Genomic DNA, 16156 nt, shown 5'->3' on the forward strand with positions numbered 1-16156 from the left:
GCTATATGAGCTTTATTTGTTAGCCCACCACTACACTCTTGTAAAAAGACATTGCCAGACACTGTAATCAAGTACTTCACACTCACTTTGACCCGGTCAGTTTTCCACTTCATAGCTCCTAACGTTCAAGCCTTCAGTCTTGCTTCATTGGACAGCAGATCAATATTGAGATTGTAGTCGTTCAGTGGTGATCAGCCTGAAAGTAAGGACAGTCTGGACACAAGCCGCTGTCCTGCCCATGCACTTGTGAAACTTACTTTTATAGGACTCTTTCAAAAGACGACTTCACACTCTGTATGCAAAATTCTGCTTTCATTCACAACCAGCATCAAGTGCATCATTATTCTGACCAAAAACACAATCTGATCAGTAAAGACCTGTTCACACCAAAATATGAAATGTTTGGATGTGAAAATTTGGTGAGATAAACATTTTAATTTAAAAGAACAGCTGTCAGTGTGTACATATTATTTTATAATAATTATATATAATATTAAAACATATATATAATGTTAAAATAAAGGTCTAAATAATGAATAAGTAACATACAGTAAGTAACATAAAATATGTATAAAATATATTTTCTCTTATTTACACATAACTTTGCACTTAATTTTATTGTTATATTTTATATGACTTTTCCTTGTAATTTCTTGTTTTGTTATATGTAAGCACAATCATACAGTAAAGTACTTTAAATTGAAACTGAAATTCAGAGAGAGATGCATAAACACATTATCTATTCATGTTGGTCTGAACAGGCCTTAAAGTGAAAGAGAAATGTATGTAGACTGTGATGACCATGTGACTTGATGTGAATTCACCATTAAACCTTGTAAATATACTACAAACAACACTATAGTAAAAACTGCATTAAATATGGTATTTGGTTGAAAATATAGTTATTTAAAATGCAAGCAAGCAAACCAGCTCTGACTCTGTGGCAGTTTGAACACTATTCGACTGAGGTCTGCATGCTCTACGATGAGTGCAAAGCTAAATTTGCATCATTCAGGGATTACGGACCGTCGCTGGAGACATCAGTCCATGCATTTAATGCTGGATGAACCAGCTTTACATCAGTTCTGCTTTGATCTTTTTTTCTCTGGAGAACCCCCAAGGTAAAACTATGTTAGCAGAAACTTTCAGGGTCAATAGGAGAACTAAAATAGCTTCAGGTGAGTTCTGACGTCCTGCTGGTGTTGAACATTACGTTTAGCCACCCTTTGACGTCAGTGGTGATTTTTGTCATCCTGAGACAGAAAATACCCTTCAGAGGTTCTTGTCTGAACAATAAAGTTGTTGCTTCTCTGCCCACCATGAACAGGACCACATGGTTAAAAACATTTAAAAGGGCCAGTAATAATTTAGCTTGTCATGATCATTTTCCATTCTTTCCCTGAAAATTAATTAGAATTAATGGGTATATTTTTGCTGCTATGCCTTTAAGACCAGATGCACCACTTTTCAGCACAAACATGTGAATTGTGGTTTTGCTGTCTTTCTGTCTGTCTGTCTTTCTGTCTGTCATTCTATCTATCTATCTATCTATCTATCTATCTATCTATCTATCTATCTATCTATCTATCATTCATTCAGTCTGTTTGGGTATGTGCCACATGCAGTAAAACAGGCCACATTTAGGAAAACTAAGTAGGTGTTGTTGGTTTGTAGATGTGGACAATCGTTTCTCAAATGTGTTCAGTATTGCATTGCAGCTTAGTTTCAATGAATGTTCTCTTTGGATTGTGAAGGAAGTTTGAGTTCTGGAAGTTACAGAACGTGCTTAATGTACTATTTTATTTGAAAAGATCAAGGCAAATTTGATTCCTCACAATATGACCCCTTTAAGGTACTAAACCCGAGGAGGTCGCGATCCACTGTATAACTTTACATGGAGTTCCTCTCAGGGTGTTCTTTGACATTTCTCCTCCAAAGTTATTTAGCGCTCTCCAGACACAGCCCCTATCTCAGTTCTCTTTATAAAAGTCGATTTCATTCTGTCTCTCAGTGACCATAAATCTCTGATCCAATGACTTGGGTCATGTAGGTACATTCTCATTTTCCCTGACCCTTTACCTTTATCTGCTGTCCATTGCTTCCTTCCTCATTAGGAGCTTTCCATCTGCTGAAACAGGGCTTTGAGATCTCCGCTCTCCTGCCTTCTAAATTTTTTTCTTTCTCTCTTCACTATTCCCTGTCGTGATGTTCAATCTCTCTCGCAATCTAGTGAGGGCCTTCCTCCATCTGTAATATCTCCCTTTCTGCCCTTTTAATTCTCCTTGATCTGCCATCTCTCTGCTTTTAATAAGCATGATCATTCTCTTTCTTGCGGAGGAGAAAATCCTTGGAGTCATTTAAGAGTTACCCGACACTGGTGGGAGTATGTCACGCTTTGGCAGTGTTCAGCTTGTCATGTAGAGGTTTTGTTTCTGTTATTTTTGTTGTGGTAGCTTCAGTGCGCTTATACTCTAGAATTCTTTTTGTTTGCTGAGGAGAAAGACGGTGGGGGGTGTTTTGTGAAAGATGCATGTTGCAAAAAAAAACATTCTTGCTCTTCTTTGGTGTATTTTTGTGCCCGACAAAAGATGTCAAACATCACCAGCAACAAAGATATTGCTTTTGAAATCTGAAACTCATTTGGGAATCAAAGTAATGCTCCAGGTCAAATTAGAGTTTTGATTACAGTTTTATTTCAAGCAACAATTGCATGTACAGATGCACCTGATATATGCAAGTTCCCTCAGTATTATAGATAGATAGATAGATAGATAGATAGATAGATAGATAGATAGATAGATAGATAGATAGATAGATAGATAGATAGATAGATAGATAGATAGATAGATAGATAGATAGATAGATAGATAGATTACATTACCTGCTAATACTGTTTTCTAACCTATTCTCAGTTGCCTTACCTGAATGCTCTTCTTTATACCTGCCCCATTGGTGGCATTTTAGACTCTAACATACCAAACACTGTCTGTCGCTCAATATGACAGTGAACTACATCAGCCAGCTTTGATTCAAATCGCCCCTGAAAACTTACTCACAAGTGCTGGAAAGCTATCAGAGGCTTCTGCACCACATTATTGTCACCATGCTCAAAAACTTTCATACAATTTTTCACCTGTCCAGAGCTGGGATGTCAGTTTCAGGGTCATGCCGCAGGGGTGTGCAGGGTGAAGCGCTTATAGGCTCTGAGTGGGTCTGTGAATAACTAAGAGCCTGATTCGGGATGACACCTCTTAGATGGGGACAAATGGGGGGCTAAGCCCTCCGCTTGCTTCCCCTGACCCCTGACACAAAAACTTTTGTGATGCTGCAAGGGGTGGGTCACCTGTGTTTTTTCAGAGAGAAACAGATTAAAAGGTTAATGGATTCAGTAGAACTGCCAATCCTTTACAGTGGGCACACCAGGGTGAGAGCAGATTTGTCCGGCATATTGATGAAGGAGTAAGACGGTTTTGAAGGTGCCTCTGCTGCCCCCTTTGGGCATGTGGGTGACATTACAAACTCAATACATGACTGGAGTTAACATAGACAAAAAAAGGCTATCACTCAATAAACAAGTGTATACTACTTTTCCTGGAAGTCCATAAGCAGAAAATGCTTTCCTTAATGCTTTTTAGTAGCCTACATCTCTTGAAAGGTGTGCCATTGCAACTGTAGCTATTGCAAAAATATTTTCTACTTTTATTGTTGCTACTGTCAATTTTTTTTTATAAATGAATGCAGTGTTCTTATATAATTTAGTCATTTGTGGTTGACTACTTGTTAAACCATGATTTTAATGTTTCTGAAAGAAATCTATCATGCTCACCAAGACTGTTTGTTGTATCTAAAATAGTTACAGCAGTAATACTGTGGAAATTGCTACTAAGATAACGGTTTTCTGTTTGAATATATTTTCAAATGTAATTTATTCCTTTGATGCAAAGCTGAATTTTCAGCATCATTACTCCAGTCTTCAGGAATCATGCCAATATGCTAATTTACTGCTCAAGAAATATAATTTCTTATTATTATCAGTGTTGAAAACAGTTGTGCTGCTTATATTCTGAAGGGGAAAAAACAGTTGTGCTGCATTATTTTTGAGTCTTTTTTCAGGATTCATTGATGAATAGAAAGTTCAAAAGAACAGCATTTATTTGAAATAATTTGTGTAACAATTTAAAAGTATTTACTGTTCTTTTGATTTTTTAACTAAAATCTTTTACTAATCAGTTACTAAAACCAAACATTTAAAATGCATTGTGTAGATGTTAACTAATCAGAAGGTTCCCATTTTATTAATACATCATAAAGATAATATGATTTTTAGGATTTGCAGCTGAAGAATAGAATTATGACATTTTTTATCTTACATTCTCTAAAGCACAAGGGTTGAAGAGAAATCAGAAATATGATAAATTATTAGTGGAGCTTACTAAGGCTACGTTCACTACTAATATTGCTCATACTTATTATATTTTCTGCCCAAAGCTAAGTGATAAGACATATGGTTTTCACTGGGCAGACAATAAAATGGGCAACAAAAAAATCCCATCAATTCCCACTGACACCCATATCTAGAGAATCAGAACATCACAGAGGCCTGAGGATGTGCTCTTTTGACTCTGGACAGTAAGATACTACTCAGAACACCTGCCTAGCAATGCCCTAGGGATCACACAACATTGGATTAACAAGTACTGAAAGCTGTCAAATAGAAGTTGTTCATTTTTTAAGAATTGTAATTTTCTATCAGGGTGTATTAAATGGAGAGCTGCTAAAGGTGTGTGTGTGTGTGTGTGTGTGTGTGTGTGTGTGTGTGTGTGTGTGTGTGTGTGTGTGTGTGTGTGTGTGTGTGTGTGTGTGTGTGTGTGTGTGTGTGTGTGTGTGTGTGCCATTGTATGCCGTTGTGTTTTTGAATGCATAACAGTTCTCCATCTGAATGCTCCATGAGCCACAGTGGGTGCCTGGACTGAAGAATCCGAGTCAGTGACCAGAAACACTGTTCCAGCTTATGTCCTGCAGGCAACCTGTCACCTCAACACACAGCTGACTGGAATGCTGCACAATGCCACGTTTTAGGTCTGCATCTTCATTTAAATGGAATATAAAAATAACTACAACAAACATAATGTTATTTAAAAGTAATATTACATATTTAAAAATATATTGACCCCTTAAGTAGTTTTATTAAAGCAATATCTTTTTAAATATATAATATTACTTTTAAATAACATTATTATTGTTGATGTTATAAATTATATTAAAATAATTGTTAATATTATTCCATTTTATTCATTATTTATTGCTGTTGTGTAATGATTCATTTAAATGACTGGCTATATCAAGTTCAAAGCAGTGGTTTAGGAAATATTACTTGGCTTATGTTAACTGATAGTCCTATATTCAAAAAGATATTACCCCCTGGAGTTGCTTTAATGTAGCTTGCTAAGTTTTGCTTGCAGCTTGCAGCTTCTAACTACTTTTTCCAAACAGCAGCTTAACTGTAGTTGAACTACTTTATATCATGAGCTTGACAAGCTTCGGTTTCAAAGTAGCTTCCCGACATTGGTCTGTGAGCGTGTGATTGGCAAGATGATGGGACATTAGATCTCGCTTTAACCCAAGAAGATGTGAAACATAAAAAACATAGTCCTTCGCTCTGAGATAAATCAGGGAGAGGTGTCATTGTCGACCGTTTTCTGAGATCCATCCACCTGATTGATGTAATTTACCTGCCTTGTGAGGAATTTTATTTTATTTTATTTTATTCAGTCTTGTCATCTGAAAAAAATGCTGCTTTAATTGAAGTCCAGCATTATTTACAGCTCGCCCTGCTGACCTCCGGCAATCTGTGGAGTCTGTGAAAGCGGCTTGAACCGCACCACATGAATATTACATACAAGCTGGCATGATATGATTTACTGTTTCCTTTGTTCTGACGGGGATATCAACAACAACTGGATTGTGTTTCATCATCATAAATAAAATATTTGCAGATCTAACGAACAGTATGTTTGACGATCATATTAAGAATAATTGTAATTTTTACAATATTTATGAATTTGTTTGTTTCTGATCAGTGTACTAAAAGTCACTTTAGATAAAAGCATCTTCCAAGTAACCACAATTTTTAATATACCATCATTGGATTTCAGTAATCTGGTCAGTCTTAATTATGGAAACTGTCCCCTGTGGCGTGTTCAGGAGTGCTATTACTTTTTTGAAAGTGATTAACAGTCAGTTGCTTGAGTTGCAGACTGCCCTTTTGAAGAAGTGAATTAAGTTAGGAAGAAAAATTACAGCATTTTCGACTATGATTTTTTTTTTTTTTTTTTTTTTTTTGGATAAAACACTGGAGGACCGCCACTACACGGTTTCTTTGCAAAGAGATTTTTCATTACACTAGCAGACTGAGAAACAAAAAAAAAGGTGTTCTGGGACTGCAGACTGGCATCTTCAGCATTAACACTTCTTATGTGGAAACTTCCAAAAAAAAAAAAAAAACTCCTTATGTGGAAGCTGACAGAAAAACCTTGAGACTTCACTGAATGGACACATTAAAAAGGGGTTCTGAGTGTTCATGTATGTTGATGAGATATAATTTGATGTTATTATGACTTTTTTTTCTCCTTTGAGATCTCAGTTCATGAAAAAACACTTTGATATTTTATGCCCCTTTTTTCTCCTTTTTGTGGGTATTTTTAATGTTTATTCAATGTATGTATTTATTTACTTACTTTACGAACGTATTTTTATTGTTGCATATCTTCTGCCCATAAAGCCACATTTCTGCCATACCTCGCTTTTCATCAAGTTTTAATTTACCGTGTAACCATAGACTTTAACCCCCCCCACAACATAAGATAAAGCACAGTTTTGATTAAAGTGTAATGATTTTAATTAAATTGAAAAAGAAATGAATAGATAAATATTTTTGAATTTAATTAAATTTTTTTTAAAGATTTTTTTATAGAGATATTTGAGAAAATATTGTGAAAAAAATTATAAAAATTATGTTGTAATCAGGCCTTTTATTTTTTTTTTTATTTGTTTATTTTTATTATTTGTTTTTTTATTTTTTTATTTTTATGTATGTTATGGTTTTAATGATAGGCAGATAAAATTTATTTATTTTTTTATTTATTTTAGTCACGCATTTGTGTACAATATTTGTGCAGTATTAGAATTTATTATTATTTATATAATTTATGGTTAGTATTGATTTATTGTATTTATTTTCATCTAAATTAATGAATGGATTAGACTTGGGTTCATTTTTTATTGAGTTTTTACTCTACTCAACCTCAGCCCCCTGTTTTGAGTTCAGCCCAAAACTTAAATTTTGCTGCGTCTCTGAGAGGATATATGAACTTAAAGGAAAGAACAGAGAGAAGCAAAGCGTTAACTGGACTTTACAGTGCGTGGGAAATGTTATTGAGACTAATTATCTTTCTTTCTCGCCACAAACCCTCTTCAGTTAAAAAACCCGATAAAAGCTTTGAATTCCCCTGAGACGGAGAGGAAGGAACCACCACACACACACACACACAACCTTTCGGGCAAGTTTACGTCCTCCGTGCAAAGACGTGCTCCGCGCTCTTACAAACAGTATTGATCAGTGGACAGTATATGGAAAAAATAAATGATGGCATAACAGGATGGAAAAGCAAAACGGAAAAACGTCTTTTAAAACTATTTTATTATCCTTATATATATTTTCTGCCTTGCACATGACTGACTTTTATTTAAAAAAAAAAATACAGCATGTATTTCTTTTGAAATTGCTTATTTACTTTCAGTGTCTAACCAGCGCGTGTAAATATAATGAGCTGCAGATTTTCGTGATGATGTGTGAAATTGTGTGGTCCTCATTGGGCTTTTCTTTTTAATTTTTACTCAATATCTATTTTAATTTTTACTCAATATCTACTTAAACATATTTTAAATTATTTTACTTTGACATAGAGGTTAAAGGTCTGGGCTGGAAAGCCAAAAAAGGTTTGAGCCACACATGCTTAAGCAAGACACTTGGATACATCTGCTAAATAATTATTTTGTAATTATTCTTAATTTAGGGAATTTTGTGTGTATGTTTATTGGTTTTTTTGTAAATCTTGAAACTTTTGAGGTATTTTGAGCATAGATTTTTGGACATAAGTTATCTATGCAATACTCCTCCACATGTTTCTATGCCTACATGTTGCCTGTACAATTAATCATACACATATTCTCAAGAGGAAAATATAATGGATTTGGAAAATGAATGTGCAAAATAACTTGAAATTGTTTTGTTATAGTACAAAAACTCTATAAAGTCCTTCCATTATGAAATATTTTGTTTGGTAGCCTCAAAATGTATTTCATGTGTTATAAAATTTAATGCCAAAGAATCATTGTAATGTGAGTTAATCAGCTCTAACACATCACATATAACATTAAAGGGCCTGGTCAGACAAAAAATAATTAAAACACATTTTAACTTTTGACATTATAAAATAAGTTAAATTATAAAAACATTTAAAAATAACGTCATTTAAATACTATTTGGAGTTATGATATATTCAGTGCTTCAGCTATACAGCTAGTGAATTCTAATCCAAATGCTTTTGTCAACAACATCTGCGTCCGGCGGTTACTGGCAGTGCGTCAATCCGGGTTGTTTTCAGGTCTTCTGTGATTTCCCATCAGCTGCATGAGGGCCAACACTCAAAAACCCAGGATTCTGATTGGCCAGTGCAGGGTCATGTCACAGGTATTGACATTCCACTCACAGGGTTTCTAGAGTTTCCAGTAGGCCCAGCTGGCCATCGGGAGCATCCTTGCTAAATAAAAGTAAATCATTCTAATAAATTAGAATTTATTTATCAATTAGAATTAACTACACCCAAACCCCCCATTTTTGGTCCATGGGTAATGTTACAAAAGTTTTTTTTTTTTTTTTTCTTGTTTTCAGATAAATGCTGATCTTTGGATCTTTCTATTCATCAAAGAATCCTGATGTACGCGACTTTTAAATATTAAGTTTAATAATAATAATAACACAACAACAATAATAACAACTAACTACTACTATGATTCTTGAACAGCAAATTAGCATATTAGAATATTCTGAAGGATCATGTGATACTGAAGTCCTGCAGTAATGATGCTGAAGACTCAGCTTTTTGATCACAGTAATAAATTACCATCTTAAATATATATTCCTATCAGAAGCAGTTATTTTAAATAGTAAAAATATTTCAGAATATTACTGTTCTGCTGTACTTTCTATCATATAAATGCAGGATTGGTGAACAGAGGAGACTTCTTTAAAAACATTAAAAATCTTTCCGTTCAAAAACGTTTGACTGGTAGGTTTATTAAATCTAGGGTATTTAAGTCATTGTAAGATAAATAACATTCTTTGCTAACAAACTGAAATACTGTAAGGTGAATGTTTTCAACAAGGTGGACACAGTTCACAGGGAAATGGAAAGATAATGGAAAGGGAAGTGAAGTGAAGGTGCAGTGCAAGAGAGAACCTTTAATTATTTTCCACAACCCCAGACTAAGGATTTAGACCTTTTTTATTTGATGGCCATACAAATAATAGTGTTGTCTGGCTTCAGAAATTGTTGTGGCTGTATAGGATACAGGAAATAAGGGGCCAAAATTGTACCTTTTGGGGTACAACAGCTTGTCACTGGAACAGGACCCTTAAAATGACATATTTGTGCCTTTTTTTACCCCTAATAGGTATGCCTTCAAATAGTATCTGAAGGGGTACGAATTACTACTCTTAAGGGTACTAATATGTATGGTGTACTGCTAGGGTGGTCAAGCTATTGGACCCAAAAAGGTACAGTTTTGGCCCTTTTTTTCTGTGTGGCCTGGATGAGTGAGGTGGATGAGACCTGAAATTTTGCCCAAGTCCGGCCCTGGTTTCCAGATTCCCCCTTCTGTCCTCCTGTGCTCCTCTGCACTTTCATTTTATGGCTTTCCGAAGCAGTTGGATATCTTAAAAGTGGGAGTGTTGTTGGTGTTCTTGCTGTTGCAAATTAAATAAGAAAAGTGCACACATTAATCTAATGTCTAATATGCATAAAAATTCTTTTGTGAATACATGTTAATTAAGAAAATTAACAAATTGATTCTTATCCTTAGTAAAATTTCTAGTTATTGTTATGTATACCATCTTATTAGATTTGTGGCTAATATTGTTTAGTATCATTATTACTGATTGAGAAATGCAAGTGACATAATAAAATGTCCGTACTTGTTCCAGCAAGTCTGCAGGTTATTTCCTTGTTTTGTTTCTGGACTCAAGCAGCGCTGCAAGACTTCAGTTGATTTATTCACGGGTTTTAGTGTCAATCTGCAGACATTCAAAATACATCAAATTAATAAGATTCAGTCTAACTTCTATAATTTCATTCAAGTTTACATATAGATTTATACCTTAAGAATAAAACCTTAAGTTTTAAATTAGTCTAACCAAGCTTTTTCTGCAGTAAAGTGTATTAAACATGTTAAAAACTCAATATCTTATGCAGTGTTGCTTCATAACCAAATTTATCTAATTTCGAGGACTTGAAGATATAAAAAAAAATAGACCTGTAATATATATATATATATATATTATATATATATATATATATATATATATATATAGATATATATATATATATATATAATATATATATATATACAGCCAGTTTACAAAGTTATAGTGTCTAAGGATGTCACTATAAATATAAAATGTAGCATTTATTACATGCAGGTTAAGAGACTGACACTTACATGATTTCAACGTTGCCACACTTTGATTTTTTGGGGAAAATAGAGAACTCTTCAATTTCTTCTCTGGGGACAACGTTTCTTCAAACCTTTTCAAACACCAGCACCTGTCACGTCTATCAGCTAGGACTGTTAAGTTGGATAAGCATGTAAGTATTCTTTTGATGTTAATGTTTATGAGAGTAGATAGTTTCATTTAAAATGCACCTCTTGTTCACATATATATATATAGCCAGTTTTACAAACTTATAGAGGATAGTAGGATGTCACTATAAATATAATATGTAACATTTTATTATATGCAGGTTAAGAGATTGACACTTGCGTGATTTAAACCAGGTCACACCTTGTTCCTCAGCTAGGACTGTTAACATAGAAAAGCATAGAAAGATTCATTTAAAATGTATGATTCCGACAGAAGATGTTTATTCTACATAGTTATTCTACATAAACAGCTCTCTGCATCATGCGAAAAAAAGCATCAAGGCAATACCTTGGACTATAAAAAGCGATATTAAAGTGTTATTAATATCTTACCTCCACTCAGTTGAATACAAACTACTGCAAGCAGCAGCAGGAGAAGGGCTCTGGGTAAAAATGCCATAATTAACTTGGCTAGTGTATAAGGTAAGAAACACTAAAAAAATATATATATATATATATAAAATCAGCTGCAGTAGTTTGCTGAGCTTTCAGACAAAGTAGTAAGTCCTAGTGGAGCTGTAGTGAAAGTGTGAGGAGTAAAGCCTCGCCTCTGTCTTTTATAGGGATTCCAAGACCCAAAACATTTCCCAGATATCATGCCGTTTGCTACACTGGAATTTGAGATGGCTATAATTCGAGGTTTATACCTCTATAAGAAAGCATGAGGAGTCAGTTGTTTTGACCCATTTTCACATTTTTGTGTAAGAGACAGAAATGCGGAGAGGGGTATATGTTGTCTTAAATGGCTGCAACTGTCACTTAAGACCATATACCACTTTTCAATTGTTAAGATTCTGTATATTTAAACTTTACAATTACATTTATGCATTTAGCAGACGCTTTAATCTAAAGCAACTTACAGTGCTGGGAATTGAACCCAGCACTGCTAATGCAATGCTCTACAACTGAGCCAAAGGAACACAGTATATCCTTTATTTACTGTTTTGTATTTGTTTTTTGCTTACATTTCATTCCTCTGTATAATTACACTAATTTTTCATTCTGAAAATTACTTTAGAAAAATTCCATTAAACTGATTAAAGTGACAGTAAAGACATGTAAAATGTTAATAGATAGAGTGGTGTGAAAGTTGTTGCCCCCATCCTTTTTTTTTTTTTTTTTTTTTTTTTTTTTTTGCTGCTGCATGTCACACTTGAACGATTCAGATCAAACAAATTTTAAAATGACACAAAAATAACCCAAGTAAACACACAATGCAGTTTTGAAATGATTTAATTTATTAAAGGGAAAAGCAGTGCAAACCTGCCTGGCACTACGTGAAAAAGTAATTGCCCCTAAATCTAATAACTGGTTGTGCCACCCTTGGCAGCAACAACTGCAATCAAGCGTTTGCGATAACTTGCAAAGAGGCTTTCACATCACTGTGGAGGAATCTTGGCCCAATTTTCTTTGCAGAATTGTTTTAATTCAGCCACATTTGAGCATGAATGAACTGTTTAAGGTCATGCCACAGCATCTCAATCAAATTTAAGTCCAGACTTTGATTTGGCCACTCCAAAACCTTAATTTTGTTTTTCTTGAGCCATTCAGAGGTGGACTTGCTGGTGTGTTTGGGATTGTCCAAGTGCGCTTGAGTTCACATACTGATGGCTGGACATTCTCCTTCAGGGTTTTCTAATAGAGTGCAGAATTCATGGTTCCATCAATTATGGTAAGTCGTCCAGGTCCTGAAGCTGCAAAGCAGCCCCAGACCATCACACTACCACCACCATGTTTGACTGTTGGTATGATGTTCTTTTTATGAAATGCTGTGTTGGTTTTACGCCAGATGTATGGTACACAGACACCTTCCAAAAAGTTCTACTTTTGTTGCATCAGTTCACTTGCCCAAAAGTCTTAGGGATAATCAAGATATTATTTTGCAAATGTGACACGAGCCTTTGTGTTCTTTTTGGTCAGCAATGGTTTTGCCTTGGAACTCTCCCATGGATGCCATTTTTGCCCAGTCTCTCTTATTGTTTGAATCATGGAACACTGTCCTTAATTGAAGCAAATGAGGCCTGCAGTTCTTTGACCATGGTTTGCTGGAGTACCAAAGCCTTAGAAATACCTTTATAACCCTTTCCAGCCTGATGCATGTCAACTATTTTGGTTCTCGTCTGTTCTTGAATTTCTTTAGATTGTGGCATGATGTGTTGCTCTTTAAACATGCGTCATACATCAGACAAGTTCTATTTAAGTGATTTTTTGATTCAGCAGGTCTGGCAGTAATCAGGCCTGGGTGTGGCTATAGTGAAATTTAACTCAGCTTTCTAGAATAATGTGGTTAATCACAGTTTGTTCATGATTTAACAGGAGTGGGCAATTCATTTCATTTTTCTAACAGCGTGTACATATAATGAGCTGTAGATGTGTGATGATGTGAAATTGTGTGGTCATTGGTTTTCCTTGAATTTTTACTCAATATCTATTTTAACATATTTTAAATTAAATTCATTGACATAGAGGTTAAAGGTCTGGGCTGGAAGCCAAAAAGGTTTGAACCACACACCCTTAAGCAAGACACTTGGATAAACGCATCTGCTAAATAATTATTTTGTCATTAGTCAAACTTTAAGGCATTTTGAGTGTACATTTATAGGCATGACCAGTAGATGGGGCTCGTGTAAAATCTGCACGTCTGTTATCTATGCAATACTCCTACATGTTTCCTATACAATTAATCATACACATATTCTCAAGAGGAAAATATAATGGATTTGGAAAATGAATGTGCAAAATAACTTGAAATTGGTTTTTATTACAAAACTGTATAAAGTAGCTTCCATTATGAAAATATTTTGTTTGGTAGCCTCAAAATGTATTTCATGTGTTATAAAATTTAATGTCAAAGAAACACTGTAATGTGAGTTAATCAGCTCTAACACATCACATATAACATTAAAGGGCCTGGTCAGACAAAAAATAATAAAACACATTTTAACTTTTGACATTATAAAATAAGTTAAATTATAAAACCATTTAAAATATAGTCATTTAAATACTGTTTGGAGTTATGATATATTCAGTGCTTCAGCTATACAGCTAGTGAATTCTAATCCAAATGCTTTTGTCAACAACATCTGCGTCCGGCGGTTACTGGCAGTGCTCCGGGTGCTTTCAGGTCTTCTGTGATTTCCCAACAGCAGTATGAGGCCAACACTCAAATCCCAGGATTCTGATTGGCCAGTGCAGGGTCAGAATGGAATTCCACTCACAATGGTTTCTGGAGTTTCCAGATCCCCCCTCTGTCCTCCCGTGCTCTTCTGCACTTAAATGTAAGGCATTAGAAGCAGTTGGATATCTTCAATGTGGGTGAGTTGTTGATGTTCTTCCTGTTGCAAATTAAAACAAAAAAGTGCACACATGAATCTAATGCCTAACATATAATAGCCTATGCATAAACATTATTTTGTGGATACAGGTGCATTAAGAAAATTAACAAATTGATTCTTAACTTTAGGAAGATTTCTAGTTATTTTTATGTATACCATCATGTTAGATTTGTGGCTAATATTGTTTAGTATCATTATTACTGATTGAGAAATGCAAGTGACATAATAAAATGTCCGTACTTGTTCCAGCAAGTCTGTACCTGATCCAACAAATTTGTTTCTGGACTCAAGCAGCGCTGCACGACTTCAGTTGATTTATTCACGGGTTTTAGTGTCAATCTGCAGACATTAAAAATGCATCAAATTAATAAAATTCAGTCTAGCTTATAGGATTTCATGCAAACAAAGTTTACATACGGATTTATACTTAAGATTAAAAAAGTTTTAAATTAGTCTAACCAAGCTTTTTCTGCAGTAAAGTGTATTAAACATGTTAAAAACTCATAATATCTTATGCAGTGTTGCTTCATAACCAAATTTATCTTATTTCTTTATCTTATTTTATGTCTAAGGATGTCACTATAAATATAATATGCAGGTTAAGAGATTGACACTTACATGATTTCAACCGTGTCACACTTCGATCTTCGGGGGAAAATAGAGAACTCTTCAATTTCTTCTCTCGGGACACGTTTCTTCAAACTTTTCAAACACCAGCACCTGTCACGTCCATCAGCTAGGACTGTTAACATGGAAAAGCATAGAAGGATTCATTTAAAGTACATGATTCTGACAGAAGATAGTAATTCTGCATAAAAAGCTCTCTGCATCATGCAAAAAAGCACCAAATTCCTGCAATACCTGACTATAAAGTGATATTCAAGTGTCATTAATATCTTACCTCCACTCAGTTGAATACAAACTACTGCAAGCAGCAGCAGAGGAAGGGCTCTGGGTAAAAATGCCATAACTAATTTGCTAGTGTAATAGGTAAGAAGCACTAAAAAATCAGCTGCAGTGGTTTGCTGAGCTTTCGGGGAAAGTACTAAGTTCTTTTAGAGCTGTAGTGAAAGTGTGAGTAGTAATGAGTTGCATTTGTTTTTTGTGGTTTCGGGAAAAGTACTAAGTTTTTTTAGAAATCATGCCATTAGCCACACCGGAATTTCCAAGTTTCTGCCTGTTGGAGCAGAGTCTATGGGAAGGAGTGTAAGTGAGACAGAAAAGGGGGGGGGGGGGGGGGTGGCTTGAAGGAAAAGTAAGTGGACAAAATAATTCCAAAGAAATGCAGGTTAGAAATAAAAGAAATAAATTGCTGACTGTACATGACTTAAAAAGTGAGATTTGACTAAATTAATGATTATATATTTTACACAATAGCTCTGTGTGAAAATGTGTTATGTAGTTATTTATGCTGTATTTTACATGCATATTGTATATTACATGCATCCTACATTTAGTTAAACTCAAAATATATTAAATCTAATCTATTGCAAGTATTGGCACACAGCCCTTTTAAATCAAAAAGAGCTTTAGATATTGCAAACAAACCCAGTCCAAACATTTGACTCATAGTGTTTCTTAGAGATAAGAAAATATAGCCTATTCTCCCTTGATCACTTCTATTGTGTGCATCTTAAGTTACCAAAACTAGTGACTCAACCTCCAAGCGACTAACATTCAGCAGCACAATGATGCATATCAGCGTCAGAACATGCAACCACTGCTACTGTCTGACATGTTGAGGCAGATATCAAAATCATTAAGTCTGACAGAAGTCAGGAGTCTGACTTATGCCCTATTTTTATGGGATTTTGTGTCATTTGTGTCAGAAACAGTGAAGA

The 16156-nt window shown here is 34.8% G+C and overlaps 1 protein-coding gene across 2 annotated transcripts; it reads right to left on the reverse strand.

Moving 5' to 3' along the window:
* Positions 1-9899: 9899 nt before the first annotated feature.
* On the reverse strand, positions 9900-15392 carry cxcl18b (chemokine (C-X-C motif) ligand 18b). Of its 2 annotated transcripts, none has more exons than XM_042761648.1 (4): positions 15217-15392; positions 14934-15057; positions 10256-10354; positions 9900-10027 (listed from the first exon to the last, which is right to left on the reverse strand). In XM_042761648.1, the coding sequence occupies exons 1-4, from the start codon at positions 15281-15283 to the stop codon at positions 9970-9972; spliced, it is 348 nt and encodes a 115-aa protein (XP_042617582.1). In that variant the 5' UTR covers positions 15284-15392; the 3' UTR covers positions 9900-9969. The 2 variants fall into 2 exon arrangements, with proteins under 2 accessions (XP_042617582.1, XP_042617590.1); XM_042761656.1 differs by lacking the exons at positions 9900-10027; positions 10256-10354 and adding exons at positions 13722-14315; positions 14576-14654.
* Between the last annotated feature and the right edge of the window lie 764 nt (positions 15393-16156).

The sequence above is a fragment of the Cyprinus carpio genome, chromosome A1 (assembly GCF_018340385.1).
Source record: "Cyprinus carpio isolate SPL01 chromosome A1, ASM1834038v1, whole genome shotgun sequence".
In the NCBI taxonomy this organism is placed as follows: domain Eukaryota; kingdom Metazoa; phylum Chordata; class Actinopteri; order Cypriniformes; family Cyprinidae; genus Cyprinus; species Cyprinus carpio.

Coding starts and splice junctions, on each gene's coding strand:
- cxcl18b (XM_042761648.1), bottom strand. CDS start 15,283: ATGGCATTTTTACCCAGAGCCCTTCCTCTGCTGCTGCTTGCAGTAGTT. Junction 10,355..14,933: donor TGTGACACGGTTGAAATCAT/GTAAGTGTCAAT, acceptor GAATGTCTGCAG/ATTGACACTAAAACCCGTGA. Junction 10,028..10,255: donor CTGCAGACTTGCTGGAACAA/GTACGGACATTT, acceptor AATTTGCAACAG/CAAGAACACCAACAACACTC.